General features: G+C 46.3%; 1 protein-coding gene and 2 long non-coding RNA genes across 4 annotated transcripts; 2 read left to right on the forward strand and 1 right to left on the reverse strand.

Annotated features, from left to right (window-relative positions):
* The first annotated feature begins 4,360 nt into the window (after positions 1 to 4,360).
* On the forward strand, positions 4,361 to 13,658 carry LOC122693465. The gene is made up of 3 exons (XR_006340905.1): positions 4,361 to 5,019; positions 12,638 to 12,814; positions 12,906 to 13,658. It is a non-coding gene; the product is annotated as an uncharacterized LOC122693465 (long non-coding RNA).
* Positions 8,618 to 12,396, reverse strand: LOC122693464. The gene is made up of 3 exons (XR_006340904.1): positions 12,023 to 12,396; positions 11,635 to 11,931; positions 8,618 to 10,422 (listed from the first exon to the last, which is right to left on the reverse strand). It is a non-coding gene; the product is annotated as an uncharacterized LOC122693464 (long non-coding RNA).
* Positions 13,659 to 15,812: 2,154 nt separating the features above from the next.
* Positions 15,813 to 25,634, forward strand: G6PC1 (glucose-6-phosphatase catalytic subunit 1). 2 transcript variants are annotated; one of them, XM_043904716.1, is made up of 5 exons: positions 15,813 to 16,073; positions 18,675 to 18,784; positions 21,093 to 21,198; positions 21,810 to 21,925; positions 23,588 to 25,634. In XM_043904716.1, the coding sequence occupies exons 1-5, from the start codon at positions 16,039 to 16,041 to the stop codon at positions 24,097 to 24,099; spliced, it is 879 nt and encodes a 292-aa protein (XP_043760651.1). In that variant the 5' UTR covers positions 15,813 to 16,038; the 3' UTR covers positions 24,100 to 25,634. The 2 variants fall into 2 exon arrangements, with proteins under 2 accessions (XP_043760651.1, XP_043760650.1); XM_043904715.1 differs by having other exon boundaries at positions 15,818 to 16,243.
* The last annotated feature ends 343 nt before the right edge of the window (positions 25,635 to 25,977 follow it).

Below are 25,977 nucleotides of genomic sequence, written 5' to 3' on the forward strand. Positions count from 1 at the left end.
TTTTGTGGTTCATTTCTTTCCCTCAGTGTAGCATTTCTGAGGGACATCCATGCTGTAGTATGAGGCAGTACTTCATTCCTTTCTGGACAGATAATATTCCATTGTATGGATAGACCGTACTATATTTTCACTTTTTGGTTATGATGGATAATGCTGCCATGAACATTTGTGTACAAGTTTTCATGTGAGTGAATGCCTTCATTTATCTTGGGCATATACAGGGGAGTGGAATTGCTAGGTCATATGGTAAAAGACATCAACCCTGAATATTCCTTGGAAGGGCTGAAGCTGAAGCTCCAATACTTTGGCCACCTGATGCAAAGAGTCAACTCACTGGAAAAGGCCCTGATGCTGGGAAAGATTGTGGGCAAGAGGAGAAGGGGGTGACAGAGGATGAGCTGGTTGGATGGCTCAATGGACATGAGTCTGCGCAGACTCCAGGAGCTAGTATAGGACAGGAAAGCCTGGTGTGCTGCAGTCCATGGGGTTGCAAAAAGAGTCAGACACGACTGGGCGACTGAACAACAACAAATGGTAATTCTGTGTTTACCCTTTTGAGGAATCACCAGGTACTTTTCCAAAGAAACTATGCCTCTTCTTTTCATTTTTTTGGTATAACATAGCATAAAACTTTTACTTTAACTTTTATGCAACATACTTACACACATCATAAAATGTACCATGTAATGGTCAATTAAAATTTTTTATTATTTATTTATTTTTGGCTGTGCTGGATCTTTGTTGCTGCACTGGTTTTTCTCTAGCTGTTGTGAGCAGGGGCTACTCTCTAGTTGCAATGCATGGGCTTTTTATTGCAGAGACAGCTTCTCTTGTTGCAGAGCACGGGCTCTAGGACACGCGGGCTTCAGTAGTTGCAGCACATGGGCTCAGTAGTTGTGGCTCCCGGGCTCCAGAGCACAGACTTAATAGTTCTGGCCCATGGTCTTAGTTGCCCGCAGCATGTGGGATCTTCCACGCACCAGGGATAGAACCCATGTCTCCTACATTGGCAGGCAGAGTCTTTATCACTGAGCCGCCAGGGAAGCCCTCATTGGGCCATTTTTAAATGTACAGTTCAGTTACAGTAAGTACCTACAGAAGCTTTCTTGGGCCTCCCCAGCTCCTCTTCTGTGCTGACTGGGTCTTTAATATGAAGGTAAGGCGTCTACAGACCACTTGTTCTCCGGAGCCCCAGGACAGGGTCCCCACAGGCCTGTGTCCCAGATCTTATAAGGTGCTTCCTCCAACTCCCTGTCACCCTACCTAGCTCCCTCCTTCTCTCTCCTTTCTTCTCTTTCTCCTCCCCCTCTTCTTGCTACTTGTTTCTACTCTGTGGTATTTCCCCCTGCGGTTCTAGGGGAAGTCCCTGTTGCCACAGGTCCCAAAATCCTCACTTCCCCATTTCCTCAGCTTTGGTGTCCTCCTCTCCTCCTGAGCTGAGGACGCCTCGGGCATACAGGGGACTGTGGAGCCAGAGGTGTCCCAGTGGGGACAGTCCCACCTAGTCAAGCAACAGCCTCCAGGGCCTCACATCCCGGCTGCCCCTCCCTGGCCATGGACTTCGGATGGACATAAATAAGAACTGGGACATTTTCTAGAAAAGAGTGTAGGGGCAGGAGTAAGGCCAGGGGCAGGCAGGCCTCAAAGACGCAGCTTTCTCAGGTGCCTCCAGGCTAAGGGAACCTTTGTGGTGTCTGCATTTATAGCTTGCTTTGTCTTGTCTAGTGTTTTTTCTAGAGGGGGCTGTGATGTCAGGAGAAGATGGGTTCTTTCCCCAGCTGGAAGCCATGACTGCAGACCCAGCCCTCGGGAAGGACACTGAGAGGGCAGGTCCTGGCAAGAGGGGAATTCAGGGCACAGAGATTTGGGTCCAGCTTAGCCTGTGGCCAGAGCGAAACCGGAAGTTCAGACTACATGGAAATCCCGTCGTTTCTCGCAGGAGCTGCCGGGACCCAGGCTCAACCAAGAATTAACTTTTGGCAAACGGACTATCACAGAAAGACTAAAAGTCATGCGAGCCACATTCCTGATTCCAGAATATCAGCAGCATATGGTGAAAAGTGGAGCTTCCCAGGCAGTGCTAGTGGTGAAGAACCTGCCTGCCAATGTAGGTAGACGTAAGAGACACGAGTTCGATCCCTGGGTCGGGAAGATCCCCTGGAGGAGGAAAGGACAACCCACTCCAGTATTCTTGCCTGGAGAATCCCATGGACAGAGGAACCTGGAGGGCTGCAGTGCATAGGGTTGCACAGAGTTGACTTAGCATGCATGCACGCATGGTGAAAAGTGCTCAGACGGGGAAGGGGTTAAAGGCAGAGTTGGTTTGCTGTTGGTGATTACTTTTATTTTGCTTCTCACCTCAGTGATTCAGCATTTCTTTATTCTCTCACCCCAAATGAATGCCATATTTTGACTTTCTTGTGTTTTCTTGTTTAAAGAAATTTGAACCATGACAAGTATAAATGCTCTCATCTTGCCTCCTAAACCAATGCTTGACAGGGCGCGGTGGGGGAGGGTTAGGGTTGCTTCTCCTGGCTGGTCCACCTCCGCTTCTCCACATACAGGGGCGGGGAGAGGGGACCTGTGGCTCTAGGCTGACGTCTGCGTGGGGGAGCTCTGCTGCTATGTTCACTTGCTCACCAAGGAGTGTGCGATCAGGCTCCCTACTGGGTTCAGAGGGTACAACTGGAGCCTCCCCAAGGGAGGGTGCACACAGGGAACACTCAAGAGCAGTCATGGAGATGGTGGCCCTGCTGGAAAGCTCTCCTGGGAACATACCTTTCAGCCAAAAGAGAGAAGCAAGTGGCCCAGAGAGATCCAAAGGGTCAGAGCAGCAAAGTTCGCAGGGAGCCTGGAGAGTGGGAGGGATGCTTGGGAATGTGGCCCCTCCGGGACTGTCAGACTTACATCTAGAGCACTACACACACTCACACATGCATACCCACACACACAGAGTCAGTGTGAGCTCCCTGGCCTGGCATCTGAGGGGTGCCTGCCCCATATCCTCACCCTTCCACTTGGCTTGTGCCAAGGGGTGACCAGGTTTCCTCCACTCAGGCCCTGCAGGTGGGTGTCTGCAGCTTCTGCCCCGTCCCTCCTCCTTACCTGGACCCTGTGAAGGGAAAGAGCCTGTAGTATTCTCAGTGGAGCTTGACTCTCAGTTACCTTCCCACTGCAAATTATTTTTCTTTAGCCAACTGCCCGTGCACCTCATTAAGAAGGGTTTATAGTCTTAATTTGGGTGCACATATTGTTTAACATGGGGCTTTCCCAGAGGCTCAGAGGGTAAAGAATCTGCTTGCAATGCAGGAGACCCGAATTCTATCTCTGGGTCAGGAAGATCTGGAGAAGGAAATGGCAACCCACTCCAGTATTCTTGCCTGGAGAATTCCATGAACAGAGGAGCCTGGTGGGTTGCAAAGAGTCGGAAATGACTGAGGACTAAGCAGCAGCAACATTGTTTAACATGTGAACTACTTTGTTAATAAAATTGTTGATTCATAGAAGAAAATGAACACTGCAGGGACTTCCCTGGGGGTCCAGTGGCTAAGGCTCCACACTCCCATTGCCAGGGGCCTGGGTTTGATCCCTGGTCAGGGTACTAGATCCCACATGCCACAACTAAAGATCCCAAATGCTCTAAGGAAGAGAGACAATTCCATGTGCCACAACTAAGATCCCTTGCAGCCAAATAAATGTTAAAAAACAAACAAACAAAAACTACCAAAAGTCATCCTTGATGCTTGTAACAACAACAGACATACGCCTTGGCCATAGTCTGTGGGCCAGGATATGATGGGGGAGCACCTCCTTTCTCAAGGACCCTCAAAGAATATGATATCTCAGCCTCTCCCACTTCTCCCATTGAATGGAGCCAAGATGGTGGCAATGACTCTGGGCTAGCAGATTTCCATCTGCTGCCTCATTTATTCCTCACAACTGCCTTGCTGCTGCTGCTAAGTCACTTCAGTCGTGTCCGACTCTGTGCAACCCCATAGACAGCAGCCCACCAGGCTCCGCCGTCCCTGGGATTCTCCAGGCAAGAACACTGGAGTGGGTTGCCATTTCCTTCTCCAATGCATGAAAGTGAAAAGTGAAAGTGAAGTTGCTCAGTCCTGTCTGACACCTAGCGGCCCCATGGACTGCAGCCTACCAGGCTCCTCCATCCATGGGATTTTCCAGGCAAGAGCACTGGAGTGGGTTGCCATTTCCTTCTCCATCACAACTGCCTTAAGAAGCAGATATTGTTATTCCCATTTTACAGATGAGGGCTCAAAAATTCGGAGGGATTATGTAACTTGCCCCAAGTCACCTGACTGGTAGGCAGTGGGGCTGGGGTCAAACCCAGGTCTTCGTGGAATCATACCTGACTCCTTCCTCCACACCATTGCTCTTCTCCACTGCCTGGCAGCCTGGTTAAAGAATTAAACAATGTAATGCTTGAGAAGCACTTGGCACCTGATCCATGAGAAGTGACCCTCTAGGAGAAAAATCAGACTCAGTGGACCAGAGCAGAGATCTGCAGTTGCCTTAAAGCAAAGCTTCTCAACCTTGATCAGACATTGAAATCACTGGGGAGCTTGTAAAACTCCACACACCCAGGCTGCCTCTCAGCCCAATAAAATTAGAATTTCTGGAGGTGAAGCTCAGATATTAGCAGCTTTTTCATTTCTCCCCGCTGATTCTAACATGAAACCAAGGTTGAGAAAACCGCAGGACAGCAGCTCCATTGCAAACCTGCCAGAGGAGGCTGACCAGAGAATCTAAAAAGAATGAGGCTGTCTGAAGGCACTGAAAAGGAGCATTACAGAGCCAGCCCTGGCAGGGACAATCCACCCGTGTCTGGAGCAGACGATCCGGCCCACAGCCAGGACTTGTCCAGCCCTGGAGGCGCAACAGCCACGTGGATGGAGACTCCAAGCCCTCTCAAATCTCTCTCATGACCAACTGCTGCTTCTGAATCGCAGCTCAGTGGGCCAGCTTCCCACCACACCTCAGTCATGGAAAGAAAACGGGCAAGTCAGTCATGGCTCTTTTGTAGATGTATCTTGTATAAATTGGTATTCTGTAAATGTAAATTAATGTAGATTGATCATTGCTTTTGCTTTGACAGTTATTGGAAATGGAGATTAGCCTTCAGGTGTTACTCTGGTAAACTTGGATTTTCCCTAAAAGACCACCCCTCTCGGGGAGCTGACGAGTGTGGTTTCTGATTTAGGCCCCTCACTTGGACTGTGGTGAATTCACTAGGAAACCATCATGGGGAATCCCAGAGGACATCGGCCAGACTCCCCCGACACGGCGCACCCCAGCCTCGCCACAGACTTTGCATCTAACGTCCTGTGCACAGACTCAGTCTGAACGAATTCTCACCTTCCTTCCAACCCACTCCACAATTTTCCTTGGCCAAACTGCGCTTTGTAAATCTTCAGAGCATCCCACTGTCTTTAGAGCATTATAGATGGGGTACAGCAGCCCCCACCATCCTGATGCCCTGCATGCTGGCACTCCCAACCATGGGACCTTCCCCAGTCAGGCAGTTCCCATCCACTCACGCCTCTGCCTGTGAGCTCCCCTCCTCCTTTCCTCTGGTTCCTTCCTCTTTCCCCTTCCTCTCTTCTTTATTGGGTGACACTTTATTCATCTTCTAAAACCCAACTCGAGTATTATTCTGTCCCTCTTTCCCTGCTGGTGGCTTTGTTCACCCTGCACCCTTAGTCCTTCAGAAAGAACTGTACAATGGAGGTTCACACACTGAACTCTAGTTAATTATCGACACATTTCCTCCCCTTGTCTCCCCAGGGTTAGAACCATGTCCTGTTGGCCTTGGTGGCCTGGTGCCCAGCATGGTGGCATGCCCAGTGTGTGCGTGCTTTAGTCGCTTCAGTCATGTCTGACTCTGTCTGACTATGAGTGCTTAAATGTATCTTTGTTGAAATCTGAGCAAACAGTGACAATGGTTACATTCAGTGATTCAAGTGAAAAACCATTTCATTTCCCATTTCTCCTTTGACTACCTCAAAAAAGAAAATCTAAAGAAGCCTAGTGTCTGTATAGTCAAAGCTATGGTTTTTCCAGTAGTCATGTATGGATGTAAGAGTTGGACCATAAAAAAGGCTGAGCACCAGGAATTGGTGCTTTTGAATTGTGGTGCTAGAGAAGACTCTTGAGTCTCTTGGACAGCGGGGAGATCAAACCAGTCAATCCTAAAGGAAATCAACCCTGACGATTCATTGGAAGGACTGATGCTGAAGCTGAAGCTCCAGTCCTTTGGCCACTTGATGTGAAGAGCCGACTCATTGGAAAAGCCCCTGATGCTGGGAAAGACTGAAGGTAAAAGGAGAAGGGGTCGGCAGAGGATGAGATGGTTAGATAGCATCACCGAATCAATGGACATGAATTTGAGCAAACTCAGGGAGATAGTGAAGGACAGGGAAGCCGGGCGTGCTGCAGTCCATGGGGTCCCAAGGAATCAGACATGACTTAGCAACTGAACAACAACAAAAGAAGGCTAAAGGGACTTCCCTGGCCATCCAGTGGTTAAGACTCTGCGCTCCCAGTGCAGGGGGCATGGGTTCTATCACTGGTCAGGATAAGATCCTGCATGCTTCATGGTGTGGCAAAAAAAAAAACAAAGAAGCCCATAGATCCTGAGTGAATGATCACTCTGGCTGCACAGGCTAAGCTGGGACACAGGGCCAAAGGGCAATGCTGACACACTAGCCCGAGTATTTCCTTTCCGGATGAGACCTGCACTGCTGGGATCAACAATCCAGCCAAGGTTGCAGGAGGGAGGGGATGGGACAGAAGCGCCTCAGAGTAGGTGGATGTTGGCAGGTCCATAATCCTGTTCCCCATGCTGGGCTTTCCCTGAAACAGGCAGGAGGGGCCCAGAGCCTGGGATGGCATGGAGTGGGAAGGTTTGAAGCATAGACTAGATGTTGGACTCCAAGTAGTAGTAATAGTAGCGTCGCTCAGTCGTGTCCAGCTCTTTGTGACCCCATGACCTGGAGCCTGCCAGGCTCCTCTGTCCATTGGGTTGTTCAGGCAAGAACATTGGAGTGGATCTCCACTCCCTTCTCCAGAGAATATTCTCAATCCAGGGATCAAACTCAGGTCTTCTGCATTGTAGGCAGATTCTTTACCATGTTACAGAATTTGACATGTATGTAGGGAAGATGTCTGTGAGGCAGCAGAGCAGTGAGTTAAAGTTTTCCTCATTCTGTAACGTGGTATAGTGTTTTATAGTGTGGTTTCTAGAGACAGATTGCTAGGATTTGGAATTGGCAAGTATGGTCCTGAGCAAATTAACTTCTCTGTGCCTCATTTTCCTCACCAGTAAAGTGGAAACAGTAATAAAAATCTCACTCAGGATTTTTATGAGGACTAAATGAATTAGCTCATGTAATTTTCCAATACTAGTTCTTTGCATGCATGCATGCATGCTCAGTCGCTTCAGTCATGTCCAACTCTTTGTGATCCTATGGACTGTAGCACACCAGCTCCTCTGTCCATCGGATTCTCCAGGCAATAATAATTGAGTGGGTTGGCTTGCATTCCCTTCTCCAGGGGATCTTCCCAACCCAGGTATCAAACCCAGGTCTCCAGCATTGCAGGTGGATTCTTTACCCACTGAGCCACCTGGGAAGCCCATACTAGTTCTTCAGTTCAGTTCAGATCAGTTCAGTTGCTCAGTCGTGTCCGACTCTTTGCGACCCCATGAATTGCAGCACGCCAGGCCTCCCTGTCCTTGGCATATAATAAATGCTCAATGAATGCTAGTTAGTATTTGATATATATTTTTTAAATTTAATTTTTTTGACTGCACTGTCTGATTTGTGGGATCTTAGTTCCATGACCAGGCATCAAACCTATGCCCCCTGCACAAGATCAACCCGAAATTCAAAATCTTGACTTCACATCTTGACAGGAAAAGGGGCAAAGTCACAATGCAAAGGAATGTATGTCAGTAATGGGAGGAACCACTGCAACTGTCTAATGAAGTAACCATACTGACCCTAGATATGCAAGCAGAATCAGTTCCGGTGGCTAGAAGGGATGCTTTCTTGGCCTCAGGGCTCAGGATAACTGGAAAAGGGTTAAGGTACATGCAAAACAGGTGTAATGCAAGGTTTGAATATGCTAGGTGACCTAAGGCAGGAATGATTAAGGACTAACGGAGTTCAGGTCTGACTGATCATTTATGGCTGATGAGGGGTGGGCATCAGTGGCTTGGGAAGGCTTTATTACTTGGCCTTGAAGTATGTTCAGAATCTGGATATGTGGAGATGGGAGGATTTCTATTCCAGATGAAGCAAAGTTAGGTGAACCAAGGCATGTTTGGTAAATTAGTATGTTGGGAATGAGGGGGTCCCAGAAAGAGAGCTGCAAGACATAAGGCTGGGACAATAACTTGAGTTCAAACTCTGGGTGAGCTTGAGTTTGAACTTCATTCTGACAGTAATGGGGAGCAACGGGATATTTTCCAGGTGATAAGTAGAAAGAACTCTACTGTAAGAAGGCTCTTTTGCAAGTGGCCTGTAGGATGGCTCAGGTTGGGGAGTGAGAAGGGGCATAGGCCATAGGCATTAGGTAATGAAGGAACCAGCAGGTCTAGGCAGGGGGATTGATGAGTGGCCACCTGAAAAGAAAATCAGACAAGGCCTGATGAGGTGTCAAGGATGATTCAAAGGTGGTCAGGCTCAGTGCCTGTAGGATGACAGAGAAGGAAGAGATGCATCTACAAAGCAGAGAAGTCTGGAGGAAGAACATTTCTGGAAGGAACTCAGATTTGGAGGATGTATGAGGCCTCCCCAGTGGCTCAGTGGTAAAGGATCCACCTGCAATGCAGAAGCCACAGAAGACTCAGGTTCAATCCCTGGGTCGGGAAGATCCCCTGGAGGAGGAAATGGCAACCCACTCCAGTATTCTTGCGTGGAGAATCCCATGAATAGGGGAGCCTGGTGGGCTACAGTCCATGGGGTCACAGAGAGTCAGACACAAGTGACTTAGCATGCATAGCATGAGGCAGCCAGTTGGGATCCAAGAGGGTGGCCTAACATCAGACCGATGATGGGAGGAGGAAGAGGAGAAAGGAAAACAGAGCTTGCTGCAGCAACACTGAAAACAGTGAGTGTGTGTGTTTCAAGGCAGTTATCTGTCAAAAGCGTCAGGTGTAGCCAAAAGACTAACAGAGGAAGGATGAGAAAAGGTCACCCAGCAGACCTGACAGTGGGAAGGTCATGGTGACTTCCCAGTAAAGCAGAGGAGGTTGAAGTTGCACAGAGCTGAGGAGGGAGCAACTCACATCCTGATCTCTGGAATTCAAGGTTGGAGAGATCCCCTGAACTTACACGACACTAGCACCTCCCCTTCCACTTCAAACATACTACGGTGCAGAAAAACTTTAAAATATTCTAAATAAAACAAATCTTTCCTTCCATCCTAAAGAAGGGAGGCACAATAGGCTCTCCTCGGCCTTCTCCCTCTCTCTCCCACTCTCTGGCTGGAGATCAGGCACTGTCAGGACTCATGTTTAGGGAGACAGGCGTTGGCGGGATAGACAGCTGTTTATTTCCTAGCGGAGCCCTTCTGTGTTTTCATAGCTCAGAATAGTTCCTTGGCCCTCTCCAGGCCTGAGGGGAGGGGGAGAAACCTCATTGTTTGTTTTCATGACAATTCTGGGCCTCACCTCTTCCTTTTTCTCTGCATCACGGTTCTCATTTGGGAACTCTCAGAGGGGGTAAGGTGTGGGTTAACAGGGTCCAAGACTACTAATTTCCTAGTTATGTCCTCTAGCTGGGCTCCGGAAGAGGGAAGGACTAATAACTGACTGTACAACGTGGGTGTTTTGGTTGGGATGAAAATTCTGAAAATTAAAGAAAGAGTTGATTAAAGGACTACAGGGCAGAGCCGAGAGAGAAAAATAGTAGGGGGAAGAGAAGAGGGTGAAAGGGACGACCCCCTCCCCCAATCTGAGTCACAGCTGGATGACAGGCTGTCTGTAGGGAGCTGACTTCCACTTGAGAATTGCGAAGTGCTTCTCTGATTCCCCGTGTACCTCAGTTCTTGGCTGAGTCCTGGCAGCACCCAGGTTTGGAAGGTGCCCAGAGATGGAAGGAAGAACTGACTTCATTGAACAATCTTTCAAACTCTGAAATTTTTGTTAACTATGTGGATACATTACTTTTGAAAATATTTTAATTAAAAAGATATGCAGATACTATTATATAAAATAGTATATAAAACAAACAACATGGACCTACTGTATAGTACTGGGAACCATATTCAATACCTTTTAATAACCTATGGAGGTGGAGGTTTAGTCGCTAAGTCGTGTCCAACTCTTGCGACCCCATGGACTGTAGCCTGCCAGGTTCCTCTGTCTATGAGAATCTCCAGGCAAGAATACTGGGAGATAATCTGAAAAAAAAAGTACACACATAAATATATTTATAACAGAATCACTTTGCTGTATACCCAAAATGCTGTAAATCAACCATTCTTCAATGTAAAAAATTCCCCCCAAAAGATATGAACACATTTATCTTTTTCCTTCTGGTAATAATGAATTATTTGCTTCTATCAAATAAAAGTCAGGCACCACATCATCGGAGCTACTTTCAAGCAAGGACTCAAAACTCAGAATGTTAAAACTGAAAGGTGGGTGAATATCAACTCTCACTTTACAACTGACAAGAGTGAAACCCAGAGAACTCTAGTTACTTGGCCGAGGCCACACAGCTTTTTAATCATTCTCTTTTTTTTTTTTTTCCTTTTAATATTAGTGATGGCAGTGGGGGAAGGACAGTCTCCTGGATTGCCTGCTATAAGCTTGAGAATGTTTCTGAGTCTTCTTAGGAAAACCAAGATACTCTTTCTGCCCCATACCCACCTCCTACCCCCCATCCCCTACTTCACTTCACTCCCCATCAGGCTGAGCTAGGACTGCGCAACTGATGTTTCTTCAATTTCCTCCCTTCCTTTAGTTCTTCCAAAGAATTCATGAGTTGAAGCAAGGAGGAATGGCAGGTCAGGGTTGGATCCTTAGCTGGAGTCACCCTTCCCAATTCCCCTCAGCCAGCCCCTCTTTGTCTCTGGAGTATAGACCAAGACAAAGAAAATGAACTTTTTCCAAATAGTCCCAACCACTTTTTTAGAGCTTTCCTTCCTTTGCTTCTGCCTCTGCCATGCAACGTCAACAAAGTTTAACTCCTGGCAAGAAGGATAGAATTCGACAGATAGAATGTGTCCTGGCTGCTAGGGTGGTTTGGCACCACCAAGGGGCTGATGGAGAATGGGAGAAGTGTCTACCCTCTGGTGGTGAGGGAACTAGTTGACCTTTTTTGAAAACAGGTTAATCTCTGGAGGGAAAAACAGCTTCTTTGGGAGGGGGAGGGGGTTTAAGAAAGAGGGAGGAGAGGGAAAAAATGGTCAGTCTGTACTCCCCATAATGGCTTGGATTGTTAGGGGAAACACTGACTGAAACCGCCCACCCTGGCCAGGCACGATAGTAACCATTTGCATGAATAATTTTATAACAGGAAGTCTTGGTAAGGAACACAGAACTAACAAGCCACCACCAACCAGAAGAATTTGGGAAAGGTCAAAGGAGGACACCACATGTCTACCAACCTCCCGAATTCTCCTTGCTGGAATCCATCTTGGATGTGCAATGCGTGTGCCATCAGGAAAGATCCTTTGTCAGGATGATTGGCCAGAGACAACCCAGAAACTAATCCCATTACCATAAAACCCCCGAGACTGTGAGCCACGTGGCAGAGCTGTTCTCTTGGGTCCCCTTGCCCTGCGGCTCTCCACCTGGGTGCCTCTGCCCAGTAAAGTCTCTTGCTTCGTCAGCACATTTGTCTCCTTGGACAACTCACTTCCGAGTGATAGACAAGAGCCTGCTCCTGGAAAGGGTCTCCCTTCCTGCAACAGCATGATTCATTTGATTTTAGTAGAAGGCAGATGCTGGGGTGACAAGAGGTAGGTAATGAGCCAAAGATTCTTAACTGTTTACCGTGAAGCGAGTGTCCTGCAGCATTTTTCTGTGGACAAAATGTCCAGCTCATCCTGAGACATGAACCACGCTCCCCCAACCTGGTCAACAGATGCACAGTTCAAGGTCCTGCAGCTGAACTTTCCCACCGTGCTGGAGATAAGTCAGCCATTTTCACTGGCTAACAATGATTAACCCACCTCTCCCTCCACCTGTTTTTACCAACATATTTTTGTAAAAAAAAAAAAAATGATCTGGGTCACTCACATCAAAGGTAATAGCAGCTGATCCAGCCAATTTCTGTCTGCCCCTCAACCCCAACCCCACCCCCACCGCACGCCCCCACCGCTGATCACTTTGATAGGAAAAAAAGCACCTGAAAAGAAATTTGGTGGAGTGGGAGGAGAGTTCTTGTTTTATTTTATTTTGGCTACACTGGGTCTTCACTGCTGCACATGGGCTTTCTCTAGCACAGGCTTAATTGCCCTGAGGCATGTAGAATTTTAGTTCCCCAACCAGGGATTGAACCTGCATCCCCTGCATTGGAAAGTGAAATCCTAACCACTGAACCACCAGGGAAGTCCCAAGAAATTAAAAAAAAACAAACAAAAAACATTGTACATCTTGCGGTTACAGCTGTCACCCTTCAGAGACATCTACGTTGTTACTAAAAGCCTTGGACTGAAGCTGGGTTTGGCCTCCCTGCTACTATGTGCAGACAAGATCCACTCTAGTGATCATAGCTGAGCAGAAAGGCAGCTCCTCTCTCAATAGGACCCAGAGCCACAGCCACAAGAGAGGATTTGGCTGTAGGTAAGGTCACAATCTCTTTTTGTGAATAAATGCAATTTTTGGATGAGATGCATGGTCAGTTATGGCTCCTTCCCTTTTGCTTTCCCGTCAGCAAAGAAGCTTGTCTGAGTGAATGAGTCAACCTTGCTCTGGGAAGAAGTTGCCAGATACACTGAAACCAGCTGCTCTTAGTTAACAACAGACCAGACTGTACTTTCTGGAACCTTGCCTTCATGTTCTTCCCAAACCAAGATCTCCAAGCCTCTGAATTTCTGTTTGTGCAGAGACTGCCTGGGGAGTGCCCAGCTAATGTGCCTGGGAGGGACCTGTATAATTTTCCATCTTCACTGTTTCCTAGACTCAGCAGTTTTTTCCCCAGAGAGCATTAAGAAGACTTGAGTTACTAAACTAAATCTTGTCATATTATTTAGCTAATCTAAATCTTGTCATATTATTTGTATGACTTTGAAGCTCCTTAACAAATTAACATTTGTGTTCCAAAAAAATAAAAAGTCTTGAGCCATCTCTGCCAAGGACAAAATAATAAGGAACTCACTGACATCTGTATAAATGGATTCTGTTTTCATCAAAGGATCCCCCACTGGACATAATTAAGTAAATGGCTTCCCTGCCCTGCTAGAGAGGGTGTGGAGATCCCTGAGGACAACCGGGATTTAACTTTGAATTCCTCAGAGAGCCAGGCATGGTGCTTTGCTCAAGAAATGTTTGTTGAATTAAACTGGAGAACTTCTTGAAAGATGCCAGAAGCTGGAGGGAGATGATGGAATCCTCTCTCTGGAGATAGTTCTTTAAATGAGAGAATTCTCACCGAAACCTCCAGCCACTCAAATGCTTCTTTCGCTGTATTCACTACAAATAGTCACAAGTCCCTGGAGGATTTGAAAGCTCCCAATTTTTCTCTTCAGTCAGCTTTCTAGCAGGCTCAAGTTCTTGGTTGGGGTGGGGGGTGGGGGCTCTCCTCTTTCTGCATCTGATAAAAATTTGCTGGAGGCAGCAGGTAGGGGCTGGAAGTTAGAAAAGTAGAGACCAGCAAATAGTCTCATGATGTAGGCAATTCTCTAGACAAGAGTCCCCCTGCCAGGCAGGCAACCTGTCAGAAAGACTCCCCAACTGCCCTGTGTGCCCAGAGGGATAGCAGCTCCATCTGCCCTTCTTATCAACAGGCTCATGCTCCCTGAGTTTCCCCCAGAAGATAGGGCTCTCCCCTGGCTCCCCATATGCTGAGCACGTGATGGCACCCCGCCCAACTCAGGTACTCTGACTCCTAGCAGCCAGCGGAGGGGGGAGACCCAGATAGTGCCTCTGAATATGTTGTCAGAGCATCTGCCCAACTTGCCCTTGTCTCACCTTTGACCATAGAAACTTCAGTCCTGAGGGATCACTGCAATAGATACTCAGTACTTTCTAGGAAAGCTTATCTGGTTAGAGAGAGGGGGTCACCTCTTCCGTGGGGCCCACTCCCTGTGACCTGGCAGTCCCGATAGTGCAGAACACCCTCCCCCTCAACACCACAACACCACATTCCTCATTTGCAGCCCACTCACAGCCACCAACACCACCATCACCCCAGCTCTCCCAGCAAGGAGTGGCAGGATAAGGATGCCTGGGCCAGCAGAGACAGTAGGGTCAAAGGCAGTTAAATTCTGCTGGAGCTGAGGAGGAGCCCAGAGGGGTGGGAATGAGACTCCAGATCATACCTCCTGGATGAGGTTTTAATCATTTCCAGCGTGGAATGTGGTCAACCTTTGCTACAAACTCATTTGCTCTGAGTTTCTTTTCCCTGTCCCTGAACTACCCCTTACAAAGCAACTGTGGACTTGCTAAGGGAGAATTCAGGTGGATTTTAACAAGGTTTATTCCCACTGGCTCTTATCCTTGAAACTGCACCAGTCTGTCACCTGGCTCAGACCCTGCTCTCTTCACAGTCCTAGGTCATCTGAGTGTGAGGTTTTGGTCTCTGTGCTGCTGCAGAATGTTTCCTGCTTGTAGGAGTGAGCAGGCAGCATTGCTTCTCATAACTTGGTGTTTCTTACTTTATTTCTTGTCTACATCCATGGCTATAATAGTACTGTATTGACTTCTTGGTGATTATACTTATCTATCAATCTGCATATCTCCAAGTACGAATGAAAGAAGACTCAAAGTACAAAGCCCTTTCCAGAGTCCCCAGTCCCCAGTTTACTTGTGATTTTATTTAGAACCACTTATTCATCGTATGGCCTTCCCAGGTAGCTCAGCAGTAAAGAATCCACCTGCCAATGCAGGAGACTCGGGTTCAGTCCCTGGGTTGGGAAGATCCCCTGGAGAAGGAAATGGCAACCCACTCCCGCATTCTTGCCTAGGAAATCCCATGGAAGGAGGAGCCTGATGGGCTATAGTCCATGGGGTCACAAAGAGTCAGAGACAACTTAGTGACTAAACAGCAGCAGCAGAAATTCATCATATTGCTTTTGACTGACCCACGAAGCACACACATATGCACTCTACTGCTTATACTTACATGTTAAAACCCCAAAGGTCCTCACTTTAAGGACGTTAAATGAATTAATCAGTGCATTCAAAGATGATTCTTTTCTGGACCTAAGAGATACAGAGCCAATACTGGAAAGAGGGTTTGATCTCCCAAATCAGAGGCATTTTCCAGATCCTAGTGAAATTCAGAAGTGTCCAGCAATGTGACTGTCCCCACTACAATAGAACTTATTATATTTTAAAATTTAACTATTTAAAAGTTGAATTGCTAGAGCGCCAAGACTTTTCTTTGTTCCCAAATAAGTGCAATTGGAGACTTGGGAAGTCAGACATCTTCGCAAGAACCATGGCAGATTTAGACTCTGTCCTTTGTCTCTGGTCAGGTTTCAGAACCAGGAGGGCAACCCCTTGTACCGTCAAGCAGCAATGCCAAAGTTAATAATTGGCTGTGCCAGCCCATGGCCGATCAGGCTGTTTTTGTGTGCCTGTTTTTCTATTTTACGTAAATCACGCTGAACATGTTTGCATCAACCTACTGGTGATGCACCTTTGATCAATAGATTTTAGACAAAAGTGGTTTTTGAGTCCAAAGATCAGGGCTGGGTTGGCCTGCAGACTGGATACAGGGTGTATAAAACAGAGAGGCAAGGCACAAGCTGATAGCAGAGCAATCGCCACTCAGTCTGAAATAACTGCAAGGGCACAGCCAAAGGCTTCCTGAGTGAGGATGGAGAAGGGAATGAACGTTCTACATGACTTTGGGATCCAGTCAACACACTACCTCCAGGTGAATTACCAGAACTCCCAGGATTGGTTCATCTTGGTGTCCGTGATTGCAGATCTCAGGAATGCATTTTATGTCCTCTTCCCCATCTGGTTCCATCTTCGAGAAGCTGTGGGCATCAAACTCCTCTGGGTAGCTGTGATTGGAGACTGGCTCAACCTCGTCTTTAAGTGGTGAGTAAGAGCCGGACAAAGAGGAAATCAGCAAGGAAAGAGGCTGGCATTGTCTTTGGAAAGGTCTGTCCATCGGAAGTTGCTTTTTCATGCTATTCATGCAATCATAGTTTACTCCCCTCCTGTCTCTGGATCCTCTATAGAAAGAGGAAAGACAGAGAAAACCCTGTCAGTGAGTGAAGATACAGGAAAGGCAATTTCATATGGATGGAAGGCCAGCTAGACCTAGTGAATTATAGGCTATCAGCAAAGAAATGCCATTTTTCTGTTTGCTTGTTTTTGTGTTTTTTTGTTTGTTTTTATGGCTGCTCTGGGTCTTGTTGGCTGTATGTAGGGTTTCCCGAGTTGGAGAGAGCAGGGGCTACTCTCCAGTTGGGGTGCACGGGCTTCTTGTTGTAGTGGCATCCCTTATTGTGGTGCATGGGCTCTAGAGCTCAGGCTTCAGTAATTCTGGCGCATGGGTTTAGATGCTTCGCAGCATGTGGGATCTTCCTGGAGCAGGGATCAAACCCATGTCCCCTGCATTGGCAGGTGAATTCTTAACCAATGGACTACCAGGGAAGTCTGAAACTCCGTTTTATTACCTTGAAGCAGCATAGGTGACACATAGATAGGTGTGTGAAGGGAGAAAGATGAGGTATGAAGAAAGGAGACAGGCAATTTCAAAACCCGTTGTGTGAGATCATGAAAAGCAATTCAGAGACCTCTCTTGTTCAGCCAGCTTTATGTCTTGGGCAACTCAGAGCAACTCTCTGAGTTTCTGTTTTATAATCTGTAAACTTAGATTATCTCTGGGATCTTAATAATTACTATAGTTATCAACAATTGTTGATCCTGTAGTATGTGCCAGGCCACGTGCTAAGCACTTTTTTATAGGGTGTTACTATTATATTACAGATGAAGAGACTAAGGCACTGAGTTAAGTGACTACAAAAACATAGGTAGTAAATGTCAGAGACAGGATTCAAGCCCAGGCAGGCTGACTTCATAGGCAAGGCTCTTAAGAATTATGTTATATCCAGTGCTAATAAACTGACTTTCAAAAGATAAAGAAGCCCCAATTTTAGTATTTGCCAATTTCTAACTGTGTCTGTTATCCCGTTATGACCATTTTCAAGCTATCAATGGGTCTGGCTTGCAAAAACCCTGAATATTTTACAACTGTTAGCCAGTACCAGTTGACTCCAGCATATCACTACTTTGGTCTCTATTTCTTCATGTAGAAAATGAACAGTTTGGACCAGCTGCCCTCAGAGACTTTTACCATCCCTGAAATTATCTTTGTTCACTGTCAGGTGATTCTTAAGATCTCGTCTAGCTTTAATTTTCTTTGGCCATAAACAAGAAAAGTCTTGAACATTGTTACTGGGCTCAGCAGCCCAGGACATATTGGTGGGATTCTGAAATTTCTGTTGAAAAACCTGCCAAGTTTTGTCTATAACTTCCAGTATTCAATAGCATGACCTTAAAAGACAAAAAGATAAAGGATTATTCCAAATATCTGATTTCATGTAAAGAACCATGGATTTTCTCTAACTTTGTAGAGGTCAGAGTTAGTGGCTGTGGCCAATTTTAGTGAGAAGTCACTATTCCTCCACTGCAAGCATCCTGACTGACTCTTCACACCTGTTTCCACAATGAAAAACATGCTTTTAAAGGGGAAGTGGTTTGTCTGAGATATTCTGTTTCAAAGCCAGAGGATACAAAACAAGCAAATAGTAGCTATGTATGTCCTTACAGAAAGTGATTCTGATGGAAACAGAGACCACATCTCCTGGGAGGCTTGTCCTTGGGGCTGGGGCTCAGTCTCTGAAGTCCGGAAGAAACCCAAGACTTTGGAGGCCTGAAGAAACGATCAGTAGGATATGCAAATCCAAGTCACAAGCTGTAATCCCTAGGCATCCTTCTAGGGCAAATTCTTCTCAGGGTTAAAAAAGAAAAAGTTACATAGCTGCTGTCAATCTGCCTGCCAATGCAGGAGCCTTAGGAGACCTGGGTTCTATCCTTAGGTCAGGAAGATCTCCTGCAGGAGGAAATGGAAACTCACTTCGCTCTTCTTGCCTGGGATATCCTATGGACAGAGGAGCCTGGCAGGCTACAGTCCATGGAGTCACAATAGTTGGACACGACTAAGCAACTAAACCACCAGCAGCTGCTGTTAATATGGTTTTGAGGATATGGGATTTATTTATTTACGTTTCAATAAATAATACCTCTGAAGGCAAAATTCATAAGTTCTATAAAGGATGCTCCATAAATGTCTCCCTCCCCTGCTTTTCCCTAACAGCCCAGTTCCCCTTCTTGGAGGGGCTCGTGTTCTGTGTTGGATCTCATGGATCTTCTACCCGAGCTACTCTCTCTTCTTGAAGGTGTGGCATCGGGCCAAAGCATTCCCTCAGTAACTCCAGACCCTGGTTCTGCTTTTTCACAGGGTTCTCTTTGGACAGCGCCCGTACTGGTGGGTTCTGGACACCGACTACTACAGCAACACCTCGGTGCCGCTGATAAAGCAGTTCCCGGTCACCTGTGAGACCGGCCCAGGTGAGAGGCCCAGCCCTCATCCAGACAGAAGCTGGGTGGACCATGCTCCTTGTGGACACCCGGTAACATTTGTGCTGCGTGAAGCTGTCTTTGAAGGGGACATGAGCAGAGCCACTCCTTCAAGCTCTGGTCATGGCCTTGGATTTGGTACAACTCCATCTGAATTCACTTCAGCAAGGCCTTCCAGAATAGCCTCTGACTGCCACTTTGGAATCTGCCTAATGTTTCCAGAACGGAAATTGCTAGTTCAGAGAGGCAAGGGCTCCCTCACAGACAAACGGCTCATGAGAGTAACTGTGCTGTGGCCCTTTGTCCAGGAAGGGAACTTGGTAGAGGCCTGAGCCCCTCGTCATCCTTCCCAGAAGCCTGGCCGGGGAGCTGTGTCCTCCCCAGCTGACCGTTCAGTCCCACACCCTGTCTGTACTTTACTAGTTACACCCAGACGGGCATTGTTCAGCCAAATGATAGATTTCATTTTTCAGTAAGAAAAAGCAATATTCAACCCCTCCACTCCCCTACAGGTATTAGTGTCCCTAAACTCAGGGGCCCCATCCCTGACTCCCAGACTAGGGCGTTGCCCTTAGTTATTTGTTTTCACAAAACCTTGATTCACTTTAGAGTATATTCACTCATTCAGATGTTGTTTATCTAGTATCTGTACCAAACATTGTTCTAGGCACTTGAAATGCCTCAGTGAATAAACCGAAGATCCCTACTGTTGGGAATTCCCCGATGGTTCAGTGATTCAACACCTCACTCGGCGCTTTCACTGTGCGTGGGTGCTCAGTTGCTCGGTCATGTCCAACTCTCTGCAACCAACTCTTTGGACTGTAACCCGCCAGGCTCCTCTGTCCATGAAATTTTCCAGGCAAGAATACTGGAATGAGTTGCCTTTTCCTCCTCCAGGGGATCTTCCCAACCCAGGAATCAAACCCGGGTCTCCTTCGGCTCCTGCATTGGCAGGCAGACTCTTTACCATTGAGCGATCGGGGAAGCCCTCCCTGTCGTGGCTCAGGTTCAGTCCCTGGAACTAAGATCCCGCAAGCTGTGTAGTGCAACTGGAAAAAAAAGGCTCCTACCCTTGTGGAGTTTGTATTTGAATGAGATGTGTGTGTGTGTGTGTGAGAGAGAGAGAGAGAGATAAAAAATCATAATACACAAGTAAAATATTTAGGATATTAGAAGAAGGAGGAGGAGGAGGAAGAAAGGCAAGGGTTTGTGTGGGGTTCCCTGGAAAGCAGACTCAGATGGAGATGAGCATGCAGGAGGTGCTACACTCAAGAGCAGTACTTGTGGAAGGAAGAGATGGAAGCCACCTGGGCAGAAATCTAATTGCCGTTCAGGCTCAGCTAACCCCATAGGAGCTCTGAATTGATTCAAGGGGACCGGCCTTATACCCCAATAGAGATGAGTGATTGGATGCAGGGGTCCCCCAGGGAAAGGGTAGTTCTGATCAAGAAGGCTCTCATCAGCCCAGGGCAATGTCCAGTGAAGTCTGAGCACTGACGGCCACCTGCAATCACACTCTCAACAATAGAAAGGAAAAATAAACTCTTTAGTCCAGAAAAGGATCTGGTGGCACAGGGCCCTCCACCTTTCAGGGAAAGGAGACCAGGAACAGCCATTGGATGCAGTGTTAAATAGAGTGGTCAGGATAGGACTCACTGAGAAGGAGAAATCTGTGCAAAAACTTGAAGGAGGCAAGAGAATTAGCCAATAAACCCTGGAGGAAGAGGTGTCTGGATAGAAAGACCAATGTCACAGACACTGAGGAGGGAGTGTATTTAACAGAGAGCAATGAGGCCAGCATGGCCAGAGCTGAGCGAGCAAAGAGAGTAGAAGAGAGGTAATGGAAGGCAGATCGATTTGCAATTATATACCCAGCAGGCTGATTCTGTGTGTAGTCTCTAGACTGTATACAGACTGTATAATCTCAAGGGCTGAGGCTTTCTCTAACTGTGCCACCCACTGTTCTCCCAGAGCCTAGCACATTGCTGGGCATGTAGTAGGAGCTTAATAGATAGGTGTTACATAGATAACTAAATAGGTAAATGAATGGATGGCAGGAGGGGTAGATGGGTGGAAGGATGGATGGGTGGATAGATAATTGAATGAACAGATGAAAAGATAGATGGCTGGCTGGCTGGATGTAAAGATGCATAGATGGCTGGCTGGCTGGATGGATGGATGAAAAGATGGAAGGAAGGATGAATGCATGGATGGATGGATAGATGATGCCCCCTAGCAATCTCCCAGATGAAGATTTTTTGGCTTTGGTTCATTCATTCATCTCTTTCCTATTCTTTAGGGAGTCCCTCTGGCCACGCCATGGGTACAGCAGGTGTATACTATGTGATGGTTACATCCACCCTCTCTATCTTTCGGGGAAAGAAAAAGCCAACCTACGGATTTCGGTAATAGCTCTGGGTTGTGGGTGGTGGATGGCAGGAGGTGGCTCTCTCTGTAGCAGACATACCACTTGCTCTTCCTCCATGCCCCCTGCCCACCTCATGCCTTGGGTTGGTACTGATAAGAGTTGTGGCAGTTCTGCTGGGAGTGAACATTAGGGTCACAGAATGTTAGGGCTAAAAGGGACCCACATGGGCAACGTCTAATTTTACAGATCAGGAACAAGGCCTAACATAACAGAGGCTTTCTCAAGATCAGCTAGTGAGGAAGAAGCAGGCTGTAAATAAAAGCCCATTTCCATACCAAACATTGCGATGCCCCATCCAGGTTAAAATAAACAAACAAGCAGAAGACATTACTTTTATGGGGAATTCTGAGTATGCAGCCACTGAGTGAATCTTTCATTATGAAACATAAAATAGGGAGGTTGAAATTCACATACACAGGGGTTCACCACTTGCCACGGTTATCTTTGAAATTTTGAGCAGTCTTCAATTTACAAAAAATTCCACTAATGTAACTTGAGTTTGCCAGGCTCCAGTGCTCCTGCTGAGGCAATTCTCTTTGCTGAAGGATCTACATCTGGATTTTCTTATGACTGCCTCTTCCATCGCAGGTGCTTGAATGTCATGTTGTGGTTGGGATTCTGGGTCGTGCAACTGAATGTCTGCCTGTCACGGATCTACCTCGCTGCTCATTTTCCCCATCAAGTTGTTGCTGGAGTCTTGTCAGGTACCAACTGCTCTGGTTCCCTCCCTCCAACCCCCACCTACACCATTCCTTCCTAATCAAGACAAAATGCGGCATTCCAGCCATGTTCTGTGTATAATCAACACTGTTAGTATTTCAGCGGGTTGGAAGTCAAGGGTGGGCAATTTAAAGGACTCATTTGTATGGGAGTGCCCAGATCTACACAATTAAGTGTGCTTCAGAAAAATGACAAGACAGCAAACTTACCCAGTTGACTTTGCCTAAAATCTCTGAGATATTTTTACATTCTTTATTTCTTACAGCTCTTCAACTGGAAGTGGGCCCTAGGTTAGGGTTAAGAAAATCTATCAAATTTAACAAATTAACACAATGTCCTTGGAAAGCTCTTTATTTAAATAAATTCATTTGCAAACCTAATAGATACCCACAGCTGATCTTTATTATAGGTTCTGTGTTTCAAATATGTTGTTTTCTTAGATCCAGCTAATAACGGGCAGAAAAGACTTAGGTAAGTTAAGTTTAAGAAAGAATTTCTTGACTTTGTGGGAAGCACTAGAATATAAGACCTTAGGGGAAATGTGGAATTTTCCCCCTGGAGACCTGAAAAAGCAGAGGAGAGCAGCATTCACAGAAGCATTTTGAGAACAAGAAAAATGATGACTTCCTGGCAACTATGAAATTAACACAGCATTATAGCACTGGGTTCCATGTTTGAGGAAGAGCCTGGAAGTTCATGTTACATGAAAGATCTGGGAAAGTTTAAGTCAGAAAGAAGAATAACTATCTTTATTTTTTGAGTTCCCAATCTGTTTTGTCTAGTCTTTTCCACCCAGCTTATTATTTTTAAACTGAAGTATAGTTGATGTACAATATCATGTTAGTTTCGGGTGTTCAGCAGAGTGATTCAGTATATATATATTCCTTTTCAAATTCTTTTCCCTTATAGGTTATTATGAAAAGAGTTCCCTGTGCTATATAGTAGGTCCTCTATCTATTTTATATATAGTAGTGTATATATGTTAATCCCAACCTTCTAATTTATCCCTCACCCCTGAGAATGAAAAAAAAAGTGAAAGTGATAGTCACTCAGCTGTGTCAACTCTTTGCAACCCCGTGGACTGTAGCCCACCAGGCTCCTCTGTCCATGGAATTCTCCAGGCAAGAATACTGGAGTGGGTAGGCATTCCCTTCTCCAGGGGATCTTCAAGTGTGTTTAAATGTGTTAACAGAGGCTCTAGAGTTACTTACAAACTCCTGCGAAAAGAATTGAGACCAATCAGTTCAGTTCAGTTGCTCAGTTGTGAGAGAGAGGCTTTAGCTCAGCACAAAGAAGTACCTTCTAATATCAAATTCACGCAAAGATGAAATGGGCTGCCTGAGTGGGAGTGAGCTCTCCACCCCTGAGGGTATCCAAACAGAGACAGGAGGACCACCCCTGACCCTCCTCCCAACACAGGAAGTTTGCATGTGGTGGGGGGAAGTAAGTGGCATATCTCTTCCGTCTCAAAGAATCTATGACTGAGGACAGGCTGGGAAAAAACCAAAAGACCCTCTAATCTGGCCTCTGTGATTTAACTCCACAATGGTGGGACAGGTGGCAAGTCAACCATTGTTCCAAACTCACCTCTAGCTGACGGGCCAGCATCTTCCCCAGTTCTCATGGTCATTCCTTCTTCCACTCAGGCATTGCGGTTGCCGAGACTTTCCGCCACATCCAGAGCATCTACAATGCCAGTCTCAAGAAGTACTTTCTCATCACCTTCTTCCTATTCAGTTTTGCCATTGGATTTTACCTGTTGTTAAAGTGGCTGGGGGTCGACCTGCTGTGGACTCTAGAGAAAGCCAAGAGAAGGTGTGAGCGGCCAGAGTGGGTCCACATTGACACCACGCCCTTTGCCAGCCTCCTCAAGAATCTGGGGACCCTCTTTGGCTTGGGTCTGGCTCTCAACTCCAACATGTACCGGGAGAGCTGCAAGGGCAAACTCAGCAAGTGGTTCCCATTTCGCCTCAGCTGCATCGTGACCTCCCTCGTCCTCTTGCACCTCTTTGACTCTTTGAAACCCCCCTCACAAATCGAGCTGATCTTCTATGTCCTGTCCTTCTGCAAAAGTGCAACGGTGCCCCTGGCATCTGTCAGCCTCATCCCCTACTGCCTCGCCCGGGTGCTGGGCCAGCCCAACAAGAAGACTTTGTAAGGGGATATGGAGTCTTTAGGATTGAAAGCCAATGACTCTGCCAAGGATTGAGGATGGTTAGGGCCTTCTGCCAGCCCCTCGTGAGGCCAGAGGGACTAGAGTCAGCTCAGGCGGCCCCCCTTCCCCCTTTGCAATTCTAATTGTATTAGGTGATGTTTTATTGAGAAGCTAGAGAAAGCTTTTATTTGAGAAAGCCTTATTGGAAGGTGGGTCGTTCTGGATTTTCCCTGTGAAGGTGTGCTTTTTTTCTGTCAGTACAAAGGCAAGACTTCTTGGTAGTAATAGTAGTTTAGTTGCTAAGTCAAGTCCAACTCTTGCGACCTCATAGACTGTATCCCACCAGGCTCCTCTGTCCATGGGATTCTCCAGGCAAGAATACTGGTGTGGGTTGCCATTTCCTTCTCCAGGGGATCTTCCCCACCCAGGAATCAAACCCCGGTCTCCTGCCTTGCAGGCAGATTCTTGACCGACTGAACTGTGAGGGTAGGGTCAGCTCATGATGCCAGGCTGGGAATCACAAGTGAATTTCCCTTTTTTATTTTATTTTTTTTTGTCCTTTTTTATTTTTAATGGCAACATATTTAATTTATGAAAGTTACCTTGCAGGTACAGAATATGTTTATGCTAAGAGTCAGTCACCACTAAAAAGTCAATTCTTTATTAAATCTTCTAGGTAACAACTGCATTTTCTACTCATGCTCATCATTACCCAGAAAAGGAGAAAGGAGCTGTGGATTTGGTAGGAAAAGAAGGATTGATTAAGGATTTTTTAATATCTTGCATACCCTGAAAATTGTATGTCAAACAATATCTTAATGACTTTGATTATATTCCAGTCTTTGGGTAAAAGACTCTCAACAGCGGGCGACAACTTCAAGTACAATTAATCAGTGGTTAGTGGAGTAATTCTGCTTGTATTTTTCTATTATATATCCATGGTCATCGTATTTACTGAGATTTCTGAATGGCTGTGGTGACCTGGATATTGTACTAGGTCAGAAACTTTGTACAAAGTCAGCTTATCCTTCCATAACATTTAATCTTTCTCCTTACTAGCCCAGCTCTGCTTTCCCCAGAATTTTCCACTGATTTTACACCCACCCTGCTGGATCCTCAGATGCCTGAAGGCGACTCTGTAGTGGTGCTTTTGTATGTTTCAGTTAAGCTCTTAAATCTTAGGCAAAATGGTGAGGAGAGGGCCAGGATTCCTCTCTCCAGAAGGTCACTCCAATGTTACTTTTGATTCCTGGAGGGTAAATATGACTCCTTTCCATATCCGAAACCAATCAAGAGCACATTCTTGGAGGAAAAGCCAACTCCTCCTTTTTGCCTGTTCTCTTGTCTCAACTGATTCGCAGACTATGTTCTTTAAAAAAAAAATGTTGAAGCCTATTTATTTGAGAGTCCTTGTTTTTTCTACTAATTATATAGCTCACCATATATTATCATTCATACCAATCATCCTGGTCATAACATCTTTGCAAAGAAAAATATATACGGGCAGTATTTTATTAAAACAACATTTTACTTAAGAATGAAGTCTTGTTGATTACTATATTTTAGAGGTAATGTGATCTGAAGCTTCTAATTCTGGCTCAGCTAAATTTCTAGCTCTTTCTCTAGTTCCCTAAACAAATAATTTGGTTTCTGTGTACTTACATTTTCTTTTTGGAAAAGGAAGCTGTTTTATCTTGGGTTGGGCCAGAAGTCCCAATAGGGCTGCAGAGACTTATGAAGTGTCAACAAGGGCACAGGCAGAGTTGAGCATATCAACATAGGCACAATATTGTTGGCCAAGATGGAACATTAGTTACCAGACCACAGCGCAGCACGAGTTGCTTTATCGGGTCAAACTGCAACTTGAGAAGAGACATGAAG

The sequence above is a fragment of the Cervus elaphus genome, chromosome 5, assembly GCF_910594005.1.
Source record: "Cervus elaphus chromosome 5, mCerEla1.1, whole genome shotgun sequence".
Classification (NCBI taxonomy): Eukaryota; Metazoa; Chordata; class Mammalia; order Artiodactyla; family Cervidae; genus Cervus; species Cervus elaphus.